We start from the raw sequence: 17,963 nt of genomic DNA, 5'->3' as shown, positions 1-17,963 counted from the left end.
TCATTAAATTACGAGAAAAAACTCGTTAAATTATGAGAAAAGTCGTTAAATTTAGAGAAAAAAGTCAAGATAAAATGTTGACAATAAAGTCATTAAATTACGAGAAAAAGTCGTTAGATTATGAGAAAAGTCGTTAAATTTAGAGAAAAAAGTCAAGATAAAATGTTGACAATAAAGTCATTAAATTACGAGAAAAAAGTCGTTAGATTATGAGAAAAGTCGTTAAATTTTTTCTCGTTTTATCGACGAGAAAAAAAGTCAAGATAAAATGTTGAGAATAAAGTCGTTAAATTTCGAGAAAAAAAGTCAAGATAAACTGTTCACAAAGTCATTAAATTACGAGAAAAAAGTCGTTAGATTATGAGAAAAGTCGTTAAATTTAGAGAAAAAAAGTCAAGATAAAATGTTGACAATAAAGTCATTAAATTACGAGAAAAAGTCGTTAGATTATGAGAAAAGTCGTTAAATTTAGAGAAAAAAAGTCGAGATAAAATGTTGAGAATAAAGTCGTTAAATTTCGAGAAAAAAAGTCAAGATAAAATGTTGACAAAGTCATTAAATTACGAGAAAAAAGTCATTAGATTATGAGAAAAGTCGTTAAATTTAGAGAAAAAAAGTCAAGATAAAATGTTGACAATAAAGTCATTAAATTACGAGAAAAAGTCGTTAGATTATGAGAAAAGTCGTTAAATTTCGAGAAAAAAAGTCGAAGATAAGATGTTGAGAATAAAGTCATTAAATTTCGAGAAAAAAAGTCAAGATAAAATGTTGACAATAAAGTCATTAAATTACGAGAAAAAAGTCGTTAGATTATGAGAAAAGTCGTTAAATTTAGAGAAAAAAAGTCAAGATAAAATGTTGACAATAAAGTCATTAAATTACGAGAAAAAGTCGTTAGATTATGAGAAAAGTCGTTAAATTTCGAGAAAAAAAGTCGAGATAAGATGTTGAGAATAAAGTCGTTAAATTTCGAGAAAAAAAGTCAAGATAAAATGTTGACAATAAAGTCATTAAATTACGAGAAAAAAGTCGTTAGATTATGAGAAAAGTCGTTAAATTTAGAGAAAAAAAGTCGAGATAAAATGTTGAGAATAAAGTCATTAAATTACGAGAAAAATCTCGTTAAATTATGAGAAAAGTCGTTAAATTTAGAGAAAAAAGTCAAGATAAAATGTTGACAATAAAGTCATTAAATTACGAGAAAAAGTCGTTAAATTATGAGAACAAATTCGTAATTTAACGACTTTTTTCTTGTAATTTAATGACTTTATTCTCAACATTTTATCTCGACTTTTTTTCTCGTAATTTAACGAGTTTATTCTCAACATTTTATCTCGACTTTTTTCTTGAAATTTAACGATTTTTTTCTCGTAATTTAGTGAGTTTATTCTCAACATTTTATTTCGACTTTTTTCTCTAAATTTAACTACTTTAATCTCGAGATGGTTTTATTTTTTTATTATTGCTTGGCCCTAATCCTCTTCCGTAGTTTTTAACACTGATAATAATAATAAATGTTTCTGGAGCAGCAAATCAGCAAATTAAAATGATTAAAATTAATTAAAATTAAAATTAAAATTTCCACCACAGGAATAAATTACATTTTAGAAACTTTTAAATTGTAATAATATTTTACAATATTACTGTTGTTACTGTATTTTTGATGAAATAAATGAAGTTTTGGTGAGCAGAAGAGACTTGTGTCATGAAAAAAAATCTTCCCGAGCCCAAACATTTGAACAGTTTTGGATGACGATCAGTAACTGAAAATCATGCTGAGCGTGTGCGAGATGAAAGAGACATTCTAGTAGTATACGCTCTCAGTAGTTGGTTTAATGTTGTAAATACTGTTACAAACATTCCTGCTATGGTAAAGGAATGTGTCTAAATAGTTCAATCACAGAGAAGCTAGCAAATAAATAAACATTGCTATTGCTTTACAGAAAGTGTGTTTTTACTTTGACATTGACAAACATATAATTGTAATTACATTCAGAGCAAGTGCGTTATAAATACTAATCAAACCCATAGTTCCTTTTCTACTTCAGTACGAACCACACACTCTTCTGAGGCCTTGCATTCTACAGTCTCGAGGTGGGAATCTGTTGAATCCGTCCAATACTCTGCACATCCTGGGTTACATATGTACACTGATATTTCATACCTGGTGTCATTAATAACACATTAAGCCACTTGTTTTGTTTCTCCGTTATTAAATAATTAAATCCATCACTCGTTAAAGCTTGTACATTATTCTGAGGCGGACACAGCATGTCCTGTACTGTATAGTGCAGAAGTCTGAGACACTGAAGGTACATCGATGTGTAGGTTGATGCATTTTAATATTAGAGCCCAAAAACGTAACCGTCTGAACTGTTGCATTTCAGTATAATAATATAACATATTTTACAATAAATATGGAAAAACGCTATGGTGGTAGCAGACCAATTACATTATTATAGTAAAAGTTAGTGTTATTCAGCCTGCGGATTTCAAACATGACGTGATGATGCCCCTTAAAAACATATTAAATAGTAGCACACTGGTGTCAAAGACTTTTGCACAGTTTACTTCATTATTGTACACATGGTATATATTCATTGGATATACTGTATATATTATGCTATATGTAAATAAATATAATATAATATATATATGAAAGTGTCTAGCTGGTTTTATTTGATGATGAAGTCATTTGTAATCACACATCACACTCACTACAAGAATAAATAGCAATGCTTACAAAAAGATCATGCTTCACATAAAGCAAAAAAATAAAAAATGAGGCCCTTCCTCTGTGTTAATGACTTTTGATTCAATTAGTAACAGAATACAGTGCTAATGAGGTCAGAATGTGGGGTGAAATTCACATTTGAAGCAACAAGAAGTACCTTTTCTTATCAGCGGCACAATTACAGGGAGCTTGGTAACATCTGAAAGAGCCAGAATGCCATCAAATACAGTCGCTGCAGAGCAGTAAGATTCCTCACAATATTTCTAGTATCAATACAGATTCAACACTGCAGAAATGTCATCATATTGATATAATCTACACTGCTGTATTAATTATTTGATGGCAAAAGATCTTTGCAAACGTGTGTGTGTGCGCTCTCAAAAGAATTACGCAAGTACACTTGATGGTAAAATAGGGGAGCGTGTTCAATAATTCATTGCAATAAGCTTCTCGTAAGACATTTTCTGCTTGTTTTTTCTTCAGATGCAAAATCACATATATAGTGATATTTACCAGAATTCAGACAGTCTCTAATAAGTAAGAATGGAGATGTGCCAAAGCATGCTGAGGTTCTTACACAGATGGTACTGTAATGAGGGGGAAAATCTCTGGAAACACAGTCGGTTTTCAATCGCTTCATGTTGAGATGCTCTATACTAGAACAGTATACTGGATATTGGTGTCCAAATTAGAGTCATACACGCTTGCAAATCCAGCTCAAATGTACCAGACCGAAGCTTTCTGAGAGTGAATACAGTTCTGTTAAGACACATTCTGCTCTTAAGTGAAAAAACACTGAGTGAAAAAGTAGCACACATGAATTAAACATTTAGTTGATAAAAAAAAGGCCGTAATGACTCAACTTCATAACGAGGTACAAAAGATAAATGAGATCTCAGAATGGAATTTATCAAATCCATCCTTAAAATGTCAACACAAACATTTTTTTTCCAAGTATAAATGTTTAAAAGAAAATGCTACCAATATAGGCATATTTAATTTGCAATATTATTATTTAATATACAGATGCTTAAAACAAAAAGGAAGGTTTTCTGTGCATAAAAATAAGGAATGCAGTCATTTACCAAAAAAAAAAAAACCTCAAACAAAAACAAAATAAATATTGCACATGAATGTAAAAAAAAAAAAAAGCAGTAAATCACAACACAATGGTTAATTTTTAGGAAGCCTTTCCCCGACTGTAATATATGCGTATGCTTATTTAAAGAGGTTCATTTGTTAAAGGGATAGTTCACCAAAATGTGAAAATTCTGTCATCATTTTTCCCCTTCATACTATGGAAGTCAATGGGGTCCATAAACTGTTTAGTTACCCATACTCTTCAAAATATCTTCTTTTGTGTTCAGCAGAAGAAAGAAATTTATACAGGTTTGGAACAACTAGAAGGTGAGTAAATGATGACAGAATTTTCATTTTTGGGTGAACTATCCCTTTAAGTCCATCAACTACTCTCAAATCTCCAAATGCACCTCCATATATTTCAAAAACACTTTCTTTTTTTCAAATTATGGCATCATCATTCTGTAAGGCATTTCATCCACAATTTCTATGTGCTCTACTCTATATACTCCTAAGTATACTAGACATTCCCATTGAATTATCCACCACGGATGAACCAAAAAGATCATTGTCATTTTGATAGGAAGTGTGTTTAAATAAAAACCTTTTTTACAGGACTCAATGGTTTAGTCCATTTCTAAGCCAACAGGATGCAGAATTGTAATTTGAATTTGAATTTAAGCAAGTAAAATGGAAAGCAAGTTAAAGAAATGTGTGTTTCGGTATCAATTACCTATAAATAAAATGAAAAACGCAACATTAAAACAGAGAAACATTAAATAATATTAATAATGTTTGAAAATGTGTGGAAATGTATATGCATTTCACTATATTTAATAAATTAACTTTCATTTTCAGGATCATAACTGAAAATATTGTAAGTTTACTTACAATATTATCCAGTCAAAAGTTGTCAAAGTACATTTTGTGGTGCTGTATGGCAAAGTTAAAATTTTGGTGGCTTTGTTAATTGAAAATTGAAGTTATAATAACTGCTGAATGTCTTTCAAATTGCAGTTCAGTAAATTTATTTTCCTGTGGATCCAATTCAAATTCCAATTCAACATCCTGTAGGTTTTGACCAATTCAACTCAACACCATATTCCTCAGACTAACAGCTGCCCTTAAAAATTAAAGTTGAACCTAAAACACATGACGCCTGCCAAGCTCGAATAAATAACAGCAAAAAAGTATGGTTAGGCAAACTCCTTTTTGTACACCTAACGCTCACATCACACAGATGTACTTTTTGTCACCCACAAACTGCTGTGTGAGTAGGTATCTGGTTTGAGTAGGACACCATTTCCTGTGATGGGCTTTAAATATTTCTCACTCTCTCTCTGCTTCGTTCCAGTGCACACAGAGAGGAATGACACGGCACAGCAATCGCACTCACAGCAACAGAAAAGAACAGATGAAGAGCTCAGGGGAGGCAGTGAAGTCATGGAGAGCCATGTTGAGCAGAGCTTCAGTGGATTCAATCACACAGTCACCAGTTCACAGGCCTGACACTTTCACATCAAGATTAAGGTTATATCTGGTGACAACGGGGCAGGAGGCTTGAGAAAGTGTTGTAGCTTTAGATGTAAACGGGTTGCTCCTGGGCTGTTAACAAGCGGTACATGGCAGCCGGCATAGTCTTCATGTGAATCTGTTCAGAATGGGGCAAAACGTGAAAGTCAAGTTCAATTGTACACAAGTGTGGATTTTGAAACTCAAGCCAAACTTTAAAAAAATGTATGAGTGTAAATTAGTGGTGGGTGATATGACCAAAACTCATCACACAATATGAGAAACTTTATTTCACAAAACAATATATATTACAAAATACTTCTTTTTGCTATTTTGTTTTTGTTATTAAATTACAAACTAAACTTTAAGACTTTTATTTTTGCATTTATTTTAAAGATTTGCAAGCACACTTTAAAAGAATTATTTTAAAGATTTTACATTTTACAAAAGTTTGTTGTGTTTCAAATTATAAAACAATATATTTAGCATCTAAAATTAAAGGAATATTCTGGGTTTGATGCAAGTAAGTTGAATAAGTAGCATTTCTGGCTTAATGTTGAATAAATAATGGCCACAAAAACATTTGCCCCTTGTTTTCTTCAAAAAGGCTCTTACAAAAGAAGTCAATGTGATTAAATAGATTAAAATCCGAATCTTGATTTGGATCGCATGTCAAACCGCCAAACTGCTGAAATCACGTGACTTTGGCGCTCCGAACCGCTGATTTGACACAAAAGATTCATAACGTTCTGAAGCTTAATGAAACAGCGTTTTGAAATCGGCCATCACTATATATGTCATTATTTTGTTTTTTTGGTGCACAAAAAATATTCTCGTCTCTTTATAATATTAATATTGAACCACTGTACTCACATGAACTGATTTAAATATGTTTTTAGTACATTAATGGATCTTGAGAGAGGAAATGTCATTGCAAGCCTCACTGAGCCATCGGATTTCAACAAAAATATCTTAATTTGTGTTCCGAAGATGAACGAAGGTTTTACGGGTGTACAGGTGCTGGTCATATAATTAGAAAATCGTGAAAAAGTTCATTTTTTTATTGTAAATTATTTTAAAAAATGAAACTTTCATTTATTCTAGATTCCCTACATGTAAAGTAAAACATTTCAAAAGTTTTTTTTTTTTTTAATTTTGATGATTAGAGCGTACAGCTAATGAAAGTCCAAAATCCAGTATCTCAAAATATTAGAATATTTACATTTGAGTTTCATTAAATGACCATCCCTACAGTATAAATTCCGGGTATCTCTTGTTCTTTGAAACCACACTAATGGGGAAGACTGCTGACTTGGCAATGGTCCAGGAGACCATCATTGACACCCTCCACAAAGAGAGTAAGTCACAGAAGGTCATTACTGAATGTGGTGGCTGTTTACAGAGTGATGTATCAAAGCATATTAAATGCAAAGTTGACTAGAAGGAAGAAATTGGGTAGGCAAAGGTGCACAAGCAACAGGGATGACCGCAAGCTTGAGAATACTGTCAAGTAAAGCCGATTCAAACACTTGGGAGAGCTTCACAATGAGTCGAATGAAGCCGGAGTCAGCGCATCAAGAGTCACCACACTCAGACATCTTCAGGAAAAGAACTACCAAGCCACTTCTGAAACAGAAACAACGTCAGAAGCATCTTACCTGGGCTAAGGAGAAAAAGAACTGGACAGTGAACAGTGGTCAAAAGTCCTCTTTTCAGATAAAAGTAAATTTTGCATTTCATGTTGAAATCATGGTCCCAGAGTCTGAAGGAAGACTGGAGAGGCACAGAATCCAAGCTGCTTGAAGTCTAGTGTGAAGTTTCTGAAGTCAGTAATGATTTGGGGGGGCCGTGACATCTGCTGGTGTTGGTCCATTGTGTTTTATCAAGTGCAAAGTCAATGCAGCCATCTTCCAGGAGATTTTGGAGCACTTTATGCTTCCATCTGCTGACAAGCTTTATGGAGATGCTGATTTTAGCACCTGCCCACAGTGCAAAAACCACTTCCAAGTGGTTTGCTGACCATGATATTACTGTGCTTTATTGGCCAGCCAACATGCCTGACCCCTGAATCTATGGGATATTTTCAAGAGAAAGATGAGAAACAGTCGATCCAACAATATACAGATGATCTGAAGGCTCAATAGTGCCTCAGCAGTGCCACAGGCTGATCACTTCCATGCCACACTTCACTGATGCTGTAATTTGTGCTAGGAGCAAGTCATTTGCTGTAATATGTGCTGCCGACCAAGTATTGAGTGCACAAATGAACATACTTTAAAGAACTTGAACTTCTCTGTTTTGAAAATCCATTTTTTGATTGATCTTAGGAAATATTCTAATATTTTGAGATACTGGATTTTGGACTTTCATGAGCTGTTTCCTTGAATCATCAAAATTAAAAAAAATTTTTTTTGAAATGTTTTACTTTACATGTAGGGAATCTATAATATATGAAAGTTTCATTTTTAAAAATAATTTACAAATAAAAAAAATAACTTTTTGATAATATTCTAATTATATGACCAGCACCTGTAGAACGGCATGAGGGTGAGTAATAAATTACATTATTTTCATTTTTGGGTGAACTAACCCTTTAACTTGTACTGAACCTGGAACATTTCTTCAAGACAAACACAGTTTTCACACTACAACACAGTTTTCAACTAAAAACATACAACTTTTTGTGCGTTTTAGTCATTAATTTACACAACAACTGCGTTTTGGGGGCCTGAAAATGCAAACTTTTGAGAACGGGTTTCAAAGTGCAAGTTTTTAAAAACAATACCGTTATCGTCTCCATATAAACTACAAAAACGAGAATTTGTGAAAACGGTGACGTTATGCGCATGCGTTTTACACGTTCAGTCTATAGGCGCATAGTGTTTCTTTACAAAGTCACATCGCCAATTTCTGGCCTGGCATGAATAATACTGCATTTTTAGTCATTTTCGCAGATCAGTGTGAACGGGGATCGTTTTGACAACGTTGTCATCTGTACGCAAAAAACGCGAAAGAAAAAACTTTTCTGTTTTTAGTACATTGTTGTTGTGTAAACATACCCAAAGTATTTGGACCCTTTCTGGTTGTCAAACATTAGTGGATCATGATCATAGTTATTGTGATGAACTACACCTGTGGTTACTCTGAAAGGACCTTGAATGAATTGACTCAGTTGATTAACAGTCATTGCAAAACTTCCAAAGTGTCCAAAAACCTTTTGGGGCCACTGTTGATAGGCTGTAAACTACATGAAACAGAGCTAAACAGGGTAGCAAGTTTCCATAGTTTCATGATCATAATTTAAATAAATAGGGTCATTACCTCATTGGAGAAACATTGATGTGAAAAATATTATGTTGTTAGGCAGGTGTGGAGCTCCATCGTGTTCCTCAGACTTACCTCACCAACTGCATTTGACAGAATGTGTACAATCTTCTCATGAGGGGTGGCCACAACACTCTGGCTATTGATTTCAATGATCCGGTGACCGACACGGACCCCACCGCGCTCTGCTATCCCTCCTCTCATGAGACTGCAAATCTGGAGGATGCAGAATACATTAACGTTGTACTTCAGACCAGATTATAGTAGCATTGAGATATTATTAAAATTTTGTTGTTGTTGTTGTTGTTATATTTTGAATTCATTTATATTTTGAATTTTTCAAGTTTTAGTCATTTGGTTGTGTTTTGGTGTTTATTATTTATTTTATTATTATTATTTTTTTTATTTTAGTTGTTTTACTAAATTAAGTTAAACTAAATGAAAATGAGAAATGCTGCTTTGGCAACATCTGAAATGAAATAAGTTTAAAGGTGCCATCGAATTGAAAATTGAATTTACCTTGGCATAGTTGAATAACAAGAGTTCAGTACATGGAAATGACATACAGTGAGTCTCAAACTCCATTGTTTCCTCCTTCTTATATAAATCTCATTTGTTTAAAAGACCTCCGAAGAACAGGCGAATCTCAACATAACACCGACTGTTACGTAACAGTTGGAATCATTAATATGTACACCCCCTCGGAGAACATGAGCAATTAAAGGGCCAGCAGTCCTGAATCGGCACATTTCTAATTATGCCCCAAAATAGGCAGTTAAAAAAATTATTTTAAAAAAATCTATGGGATATTTTGAGCTGAAACTTCACAGACACATTCAGGGGACACCTTAGACTTATATTACATCTTGTAAAAAAAACGTTCGATGGCACCTTTAAGTTTTTTAATATTTTATTTCAGTTAACGTTTAGAGTAACAAAATGTTTTTTTTATGGTTTTAGTTTTAGTTAATTATAATAACCCTGACTCATTCAAAGTCAAGATACTACTGAAAAAACATTACTGTAGCAATTATTACAAACTATTATAACATTAAAGAATTAATACAAATAAAGGTCAATAACAATATTTATTTTCATATTAAGGCTGATAAATTGCTGATGTTAAAAATTCTCTACTCTTTTGTCTACATAAATAAAAATAAAACACTAAAAACTACAATCAATCATTTTAAATGCTCCAAGTAATGAAGTTATCAAAAATGAATATTCTTTTTGAGATTTACTAAAAATTACATTTAACACTTATTATTAGTGAGTAATATAGTAATATAAATATAAAAATACAGGAAATTAGTATGCACAATTAAATATACATCCAAATAATATTAGATTACTCCAATAGATACAAAAAAAAAATCTGTACAATATATTAATTTTTTTTTTTTTTTTTTTTTTTAAATCCAAAATACCTACAATGCCATTCTGCACACTAAATCCCAGCTGATATCTTAGGTCGGGTCTTCTGATGAGAACAGTGGTCACGGGTGGGCATCTCACAATGTTAAGCTTTATTCTGGATTGGTTCTTCAATCCCTAGAAGAGCAATATGTTTGAGGCAATGAATTGAATGTAGAAGAATCGGCTACAAATAAAATCAGTGAACGTCTAAGAATCAGAATTAAATCTTTGAAATTCATGATATTATTGGACTTAAAGTTTTATTCAAGTCCACTTGTACCTTGATAATACTCTGACAGGTGGAAAGGGGTAATCCCACCAGGCTGGTGCCATTGATGGACATAATCTGGTCCCCAATGTTCAGCCTACCGGACTTCTCAGCCGGGCCGCCATGCATCATGTTTGCTATAATAACTGTGGGAAGGATGGAGCCCCAGCCCGACTCCACAATCACCAGCCCAAGAATCTCTCCCTTCTGCTTCTCTATGTAAACCTGTAGTGCACAAGTACACACAAACACACCACTTTTATCACTGCTAAAACATGATTTAGTCAATATTACTGATAAATCTGACTTTGTCCAGGCAAATTCTCAAAATTTCACAGTAATCTTCTGTTTCCACAAGGCATGCGCTGTCCACTTACATCTTTGCAGTTCTCAGACTTGGAAAAGTGAATGAGGTCATCGTTGTACATGTCCTGTGTGTTAAGGAGGTCGCTATACTCTTTCTGGCTCAGATCCTCTGGGTTGATGCCATTGGCACGCAGGAACTCTTGGTATGCCACACTGAAAGCCTGGCCGATAGACTGAGCTATGAGCTGAGCCTGAACACAAATAGAAATCAGGTAAAATGAACAACTAATAATATATTAAATAACTAAAATATTACATTGCTTGAATACAGTTTGATTTATCTAACCACTGTTAGAGGACAGCAGTTTTTAAAAAAAAAGATGACAGCTACACACATGGGTCAAGAGACGACAAGGGTGGCATCCCTCAGGATAGTCGCACACAGGCCTTTTGCCCTCATGTCACTGTTGTACACTGTGCTGAGACATACGCTGTGACATATACGGGCTCTATTCAAATAGTCTCTGCAGCTGAACAGAGAAAAGGTCATTTCCCATCTACTGATTCAACCCACGCAGCAAGATGCCCAGGAACACCATCTGGATAAATGCTATTAGAGGTCACTACCACAATGGCCAGTGACTGCACTACTGAACATGGTGGGAAGAAATGTGAGACTAAGAAAAATTGGGCAAATATGGATGATTAAATGTGGAAAGGGTGAATATGGAAGGGAGTTGCTGTTGTGTGTTGTGGTTGAACTCCCCTTAACTGTGGTAAAACCAATGTAATGAACAGCCTAGAGTAGTTTATTACTTTGATAAATCGCAACAACGGCAGTATTATAAAGATGAAGTGTGTAAATCTTTTTAATATATCGTTTTACAATGCTAAAGCAATAAACACACCCTGACAGCCTCCTTTAGCTGCCGGTTGATAAGGTCACACTAACACACAGATAGGATAAAGAACTCACATCTTCAGACTCAAACACGTGACAGATCATCTTGTATTGCCGCTTCTCGTCTTGGGCAGGGTCAGAGGCTTCCACGTCCTCCTGAGAGTCAGAGCGAGGCATTCTCCTTCTGGCCATCAACACCACAATGTTCCCAATATCAGCAATGTAGGAGATGGTCCTTAAAGGGTGGTCCATCATTGTCTCCTGAGGAGGAGAAGATTGTAATGGTAAGAAAATTCTCATTGCTCAATCTATTTGTACACTACAATATATATATATATATATATATATATATATATATATATATATATATATATAATTTTTTTTCCCCCTCAATCAATATTTTTTTTTCGATAAAACATTGAAGATAAATATACTGGAAAAGCAAAATTTTGGTTGTTTTCAGAAAATATTAAAATAAGTGTATTTTTCAAACACCATTGGCGAATCCTTTATTACTGTTTAAGCTTAAATCAAACTAAATTTAGCCAGGTTTAAGCTAGTATAGCTTAAATATAGCTAGTATATATATATATATATATATATATATATATATATATATATATATATATATATATATAACAGTACACAACAATTTAAAAGTTTGGTAAAAATGATTTTATGTTTTTAAAAGAAGTCTCTTATGCTCACGAGGCTGCATTTATTTGACCAAAATACAGTAAAAACGATAATTGTCACACTCAGACATGAGGAAGAGTTGAGAATCTCAAAGCAGCATTCATTTTATTTAACAAAATAAAAAGGAATACAAATTGCAAACCGAACGTACAATCAGGAAAATGAAACAGCTTTACAAGCACAAAAAAGTTAAACGATCGACAAGGAACAGAAAGAAACAAGGAGTACATACACAGGGATAACAAGCTAAATTAACAAGATGCATGTGATGATCATGGGTAACCACAGAAACAAACTAGCAACAGAAATAAAAGGAACAGGAACTAAGACAAAGGAAAACAAGAACATATAAACTAAAAGTCCATGAAAATGAAACTGAAACTCAGGTTGAACAATACATTATATTAACAATATACAGGTGCTGGTCATATAATTAGAATATAATCAAAAAGTTAATTTATTTCACTAATTCCATTCAAAAAGTGAAACTTGTATATTACATTCATTCATTACACACAGACTGATATATTTCAAATGTTTATTTCTTTTAATTTTGATGATTATAACTGACAACTAAGGAAAATCCCAAATTCAGTATCTCAGAAAATTAGAATATTACTTAAGACCAATACAAAGAAAGGATTTTTAGAAATCTTGGCCAACTGAAAAGTATGAACATGAAAAGTATGAGCATGTACAGCACTCAATACTTAGTTGGGACTCCTTTTGCTTGAATTACTGCAGCAATGTGGCGTGGCATGGAGTCGATCAGTCTGTGGCACTGCTCAGGTGTTATGAGAGCCCAGGTTGCTCTGATAGTGGCCTTCAGCTCTTCTGCATTGTTGGGTCTGGCATATCGCATCTTCCTCTTCACAATACTCCATAGATTTTCTATGGGGTTATGGTCAGGTGAGTTTGCTGGCCAATTAAGATCAGGGATACCATGGTCCTTAAACCAGGTACTGGTAGCTTTGGCACTGTGTGCAGGTGCCAGGTCCTGTTGGAAAATGAAATCTGCATCTCCATAAAGTTGGTCAGCAGCAGGAAGCATGAAGTGCTCTAAAACTTCCTAGTATACGGCTGCGTTGACCTTGGACCTCAGATAACACAGTGGACCAACACCAGCAGATGACATGGCACCACAAACCATCACTGACTGTCGAAACTTTACACTCGACCTCAAGCAACGTGGATTGTGTGCCTCTCCTCTCTTCCTCCAGACTCTGGGACCCTGATTTCCAAAGGAAATGCAAAATTTACTTTCATCAGAGAACATAACTTTGGACCATTCAGCAGCAGTCCAGTCCTTTTTGTCTTTAGCCCAGGCGAGACGCTTCTGACGCTGTCTGTTGTTCAAGAGTGGCTTGACACAAGGAATGCGACAGCTGAAACCCATGTCTTGCATATGTCTGTGCGTAGTGGTTCTTGAAGCACTGACTCCAGCTGCAGTCCACTCTTTGTGAATCTCCCCCACATTTTTGAATGGGTTTTGTTTCACAATTCTCTCCAGGGTGCGGTTATCCCTATTGCTTATAGACTTTTTTCTACCACATCTTTTCCTTCCCTTCGCCTCTCTATTAATGTGCTTGGACACAGAGCTCTGTGAACAGCCAGCCTCTTTTGCAATGACCATTTGTGTCTTGCCCTCTTTGTGCAAGGTGTCAATGGTCGTCTTTTGGACAACTGTCAAGTCAGCAGTCTTCCCCCATGATTGTGTAGCCTACAGAACTAGACTGAGAGACCATTTAAAGGCCTTTGCAGGTGTTTTGAGTTAATTAGCTGATTAGAGTGTGGCACCAGGTGTCTTCAATATTGAACTTTTTCACAATTTTCTAATTTTCTGAGATACTGAATTTTATGATTTTCCTTAGTTGTCAGTTATAATCATCAAAATTAAAAGAAATAAACATTTGAAATATATCAGTCTGTGTGTAATGAATGAATATAATATACAAGTTTCACTTTTTGAATGGAATTAGTGAAATAAATCAACTTTTTGATGATATTCTAATTATATGACCAGCACCTGTAATTGTATTAACAATACAAGTGATGGGAGGGGGTGACAAAGACTGGAAAGGTTGGCCAGGTTCCCTGGGCGGAAAAGTCCATGGAGGAGCTGAGGAAGAGATCCTGGTGATTCCCAGCGAGGAATCGTGCCCTGACAAAGCTATGGGGAAGGCTGCCCACAGTGAAATTCTAGGCGGTGCAGACCAGGGTGGAGCTGGGAGAGAGGGTGACCGAGGTGGACTCAGGGAATACGGAGAACCAGGTGAAGATGAAGGAATGGAGGGCAGGGTGATGCTGCAGGACTAAGGGGTTGAGGTGGACCCTGAGGATCCAGGGAACAAGGTGGAGATGGGGGCTGGGAAGACCCAGGCAGCACCGGTGGGAGCAAGGACAATGGAGGTGCTGGAAAGATGGAGGAGCCCTGTGTAACTGAAGGACCTAAGGGCCCAGCTGCAGGGCCGGAAGTCCATGGTAGAGCCAGGGGGATGACAGACTGAGGTAGCGAGTTGGGACGAGGGAACTCAGTGAAGTCACAGGGATGACAAGCCACGATAGAGCCGAAGGAGCAAGCCACGGTGGACCAGATGAAACGACAGGCCAAGGCAGGTTCTTAGGCTCAGAAGACCGAGGTGAAGCTGGGGAATCAGCGATGGAGGAGGAAACCGGAAGCTGGGCAGAGCCAGCGATTATGAAGGAGCCAGGAAGCTGGACAGAGCCAACGATGATGGAGCCAGGAAATTGGCAGAGTCAGCGATGGTGAAAGAGCCAGGAAGCAGAGCAGAGCCATGGTAGATGAAATAACTAGGAATCTGGGCACGACCAGCAGAGGAGGTGGATCGAGGAAACCGGAACCGGCAGGGACAGGGAGCTGGATGAAACCAATGGAGCAGGGAGGCATACTAGGATGGGTAGTAGGGTGAGAAATGGTTCTGGCAACCACAAGTTGATCAACAGGGATGTACATGGCATCTGGCTTTAGCTCCTCACTAGATGTGACGACTAGCTCAGGCTCCGGGACGACACTGACTTCAGGCTCTAGCTCCGGGATGATCCTCTCCACCAACGGAGGGTCCAGTCGATGGTGGCCGGGGGCTCTGTGTTTGTGTAGCTCTGGCTTTGGGTCAGTGGTGGACTTTGGCTCATGCTCTGGGTGTCAATGTTCTCCTCAAACTCCCCAACAGTTAGGGGGGAACCGACCAGCCACAATACGTATTGCTGCAGCGAGCAGCTGGAGTATCCCATCGGAAGAGACTGACATCTTGAGTGTGTTCTCATTTCAGGGCACCTGATGACAAAGATTCCACCAAAGGCAAGAAGTTCACGAGGAAGAGTTGAGGCCGGACCTCAAAGCAGCATTAACTTTATTTAATAAAATAAAGAATATAAATTGCAAACTGAACGTTGGAGCAGGAAAACACAACATCTTTACAAGAACGTAAAGACAACAACTGACAAGGAACAGAATGAAACAAGGCATATATAGAGGGAACTAAGACAAAGAAAAATAATTAATTAAAATTAAAATTAAAATTAAATCGTACTGACCTAAAACTTTTAAATGGTAATCTGTATTTTTATTTTTTTAAAAGATCAAGAAAAACTCAATTTATCATAATAAGAAAAGTGAATATTCTATACTTATACTAACTCATTGTGACATCTGCACTAGTATTTTGTTCACTTTTGGTAAAAAGGTGTGGGAACCAAAGTCTGAAGTACCTGTGAGTCTGCATTGAGCACTTTGATTCTCTGAGTGGAGATGAAGAGATCTACCTCAGTCATGGGCTGAGCTTCACCTTCTGGAGCCTGAAGATGGAGAAAATCACTCAATATCAGTCACTTAGAGAGACAGGGACAGAGAGAAAGAGAGAGAGAGAGAGAGAGAGCTGACAAGGCCCAGAGATGCCATGAAGGAGCGTGCACCTTCCAATATTTGCCATCTTTAAGGCCAGATATTCAAATTCTTTTATACTCTCTCCTTCATTGTGTAACTCTGATAACCTGTGCGTTTTTTTTAAGCCAGCTAGTATTGCAAGTTGGCATGGGGTTAGTTTGGTTAGTTTTGTTCTTCAATTGAAGAAATTCAGTATTAAGTTAGAGAAAGAGAGAGAAACAGAGTGCTGGACAGCTGAATAAAAAAGATCAAGATAAGTGCAAAACATGCTGTGCCAGATTTACAGCTTCAAAAACAGTCACAAACACAGCACAGTACCTCAGAAAGAAAAAGATCAGATACAAAGAAGAAGAAAGTAAAGATCAACTGCATTTTCTGTATCCAGCAAACTAGACATTCCTGGCTTTAACTTATTCCACGACTTCCCCATATAAGATCTGGTGATAAAACTGAGGCAATGTTTGGTGTGGAATGAACAATGGCTAACAGACTGTGTGGACGGACACAGGTACATGACTCATTGCTGGATTCAGAAAAATGGCAGACCGACAGAAACTATGAAAACACTGAAGTGCTGAAACCAGGCAAAAAGAGAAGACGAAGAACAAAAATAAAAACAAAACACCAAACCAATGAGCAATTACTGCACCTTCTTCCTGTTTTTGGCTAATTTCTGGGCCGTCTGCTTAGCATGGAACAAACAGAGACAGGAACATTGTTAGATAAATCAGAGCTCAGCAAGACCAATCACATTTGGGGTATCTTTCTGCTCAATAAGCTGCATTTGAAAAAAGTGACTGGGATTTATATCAGCATAGGGTGACTGTGTAACGGATTCAGATGACACCAAGCCAAGATTATTAGACACCACCCTACAATATGTTGCTTTTGGTTTCTTTCCATGGCAATTTGCACCATCATCCACCAGGTGGCCCATTTGTTCTTTTAATAGCATATGTCTACTATTGGTGTTATATTACAGGACATCCTGTTCATAAAACATCAACTATACAAAGCAGAGACAAACTCTGCTGAAAATTAGATTAAGAGCAAGTTCAAACTTGCCAACAGGCTGTGATAATGAATCGAACTGGTCATCTAAGGAAAATCTACATCATGGCAGCTGAGGCAGGGTGTATTGATTCAGAAGCCTCTTCAAATGCATGCAATTTGCACTTGCTTTATATACCGCATTGAAACTGTCAATATTAAAAACAAAAACAAAAAAACACATAAATGATTCTCAAGGATGTCACTCATTTTGAGCTCATGATTGTGTATGGGAGAAGGTACGGCGTCTCACACAATGAGATGAGGTCTGACCCAATAATGCAAATAACTCATAACCTATGATCATCTTTCAATTGTCTTTAGCAACAGAGATCACATACCAAGATGGTGGTAACTGTACAACCCATACGCATTTACATATTTTCAATGGAACAGTTGAGGGTCAAGTGCATAACTCTGAAGATTTGACATCTATTTGGCCCACATTAAACTGTTTCCATTCTAAGAAGGAGCTCCATTACAAGAGAAGTGGAACAACTGTATGTCTGTAAAGACCTTGTGCTATCTGTCATTCTTTGATGCTTATTAAGGCAGCTAGACTCTTTGTCTTTTAAGCAAAACTGTCAAATCAGATAATCTACAAATGGACAGTATATTGAATATTATTTCGTAAATATTAAATAAGTGTGAGGGTTCCATGTCAATATCTGACCAAACTCATTTGAGGAACCCTTCAACCATAAAGGATTAGTTCACTTTCAAAAAAACTTTTCCTGATAATTTTCTCACCCCCATGTCATCCAAGATG

General features: G+C 36.1%; 1 protein-coding gene across 3 annotated transcripts in view; it reads right to left on the bottom strand.

Moving 5' to 3' along the window:
* Positions 1–2,650: 2,650 nt before the first annotated feature.
* The window catches only part of apba1a (amyloid beta (A4) precursor protein-binding, family A, member 1a), a 79,551-nt gene continuing 64,238 nt past the window's right edge, over positions 2,651–17,963 (bottom strand). For 2 of the 3 annotated variants that reach the window (XM_048189266.1, XM_048189267.1), the window contains exons 7-14: positions 16,794–16,826; positions 15,970–16,056; positions 11,620–11,805; positions 10,715–10,894; positions 10,350–10,562; positions 10,085–10,204; positions 8,726–8,866; positions 2,651–5,465 (exon numbers count right to left, since the gene is read on the bottom strand). In XM_048189266.1, the coding sequence (XP_048045223.1) occupies positions 5,394–5,465; positions 8,726–8,866; positions 10,085–10,204; positions 10,350–10,562; positions 10,715–10,894; positions 11,620–11,805; positions 15,970–16,056; positions 16,794–16,826 (1,032 nt within the window). In that variant the 3' untranslated portion in view covers positions 2,651–5,393. The remainder of the gene's footprint in view (positions 5,466–8,725; positions 8,867–10,084; positions 10,205–10,349; positions 10,563–10,714; positions 10,895–11,619; positions 11,806–15,969; positions 16,057–16,793; positions 16,827–17,963) is intronic. The other variant, XM_048189268.1, reaches the window with a different exon arrangement.

Source organism: Megalobrama amblycephala, linkage group LG4 (genome assembly GCF_018812025.1).
Source record: "Megalobrama amblycephala isolate DHTTF-2021 linkage group LG4, ASM1881202v1, whole genome shotgun sequence".
Classification (NCBI taxonomy): domain Eukaryota; kingdom Metazoa; phylum Chordata; class Actinopteri; order Cypriniformes; family Xenocyprididae; genus Megalobrama; species Megalobrama amblycephala.
This window is presented reverse-complemented; position numbering and strand designations above follow the sequence as displayed.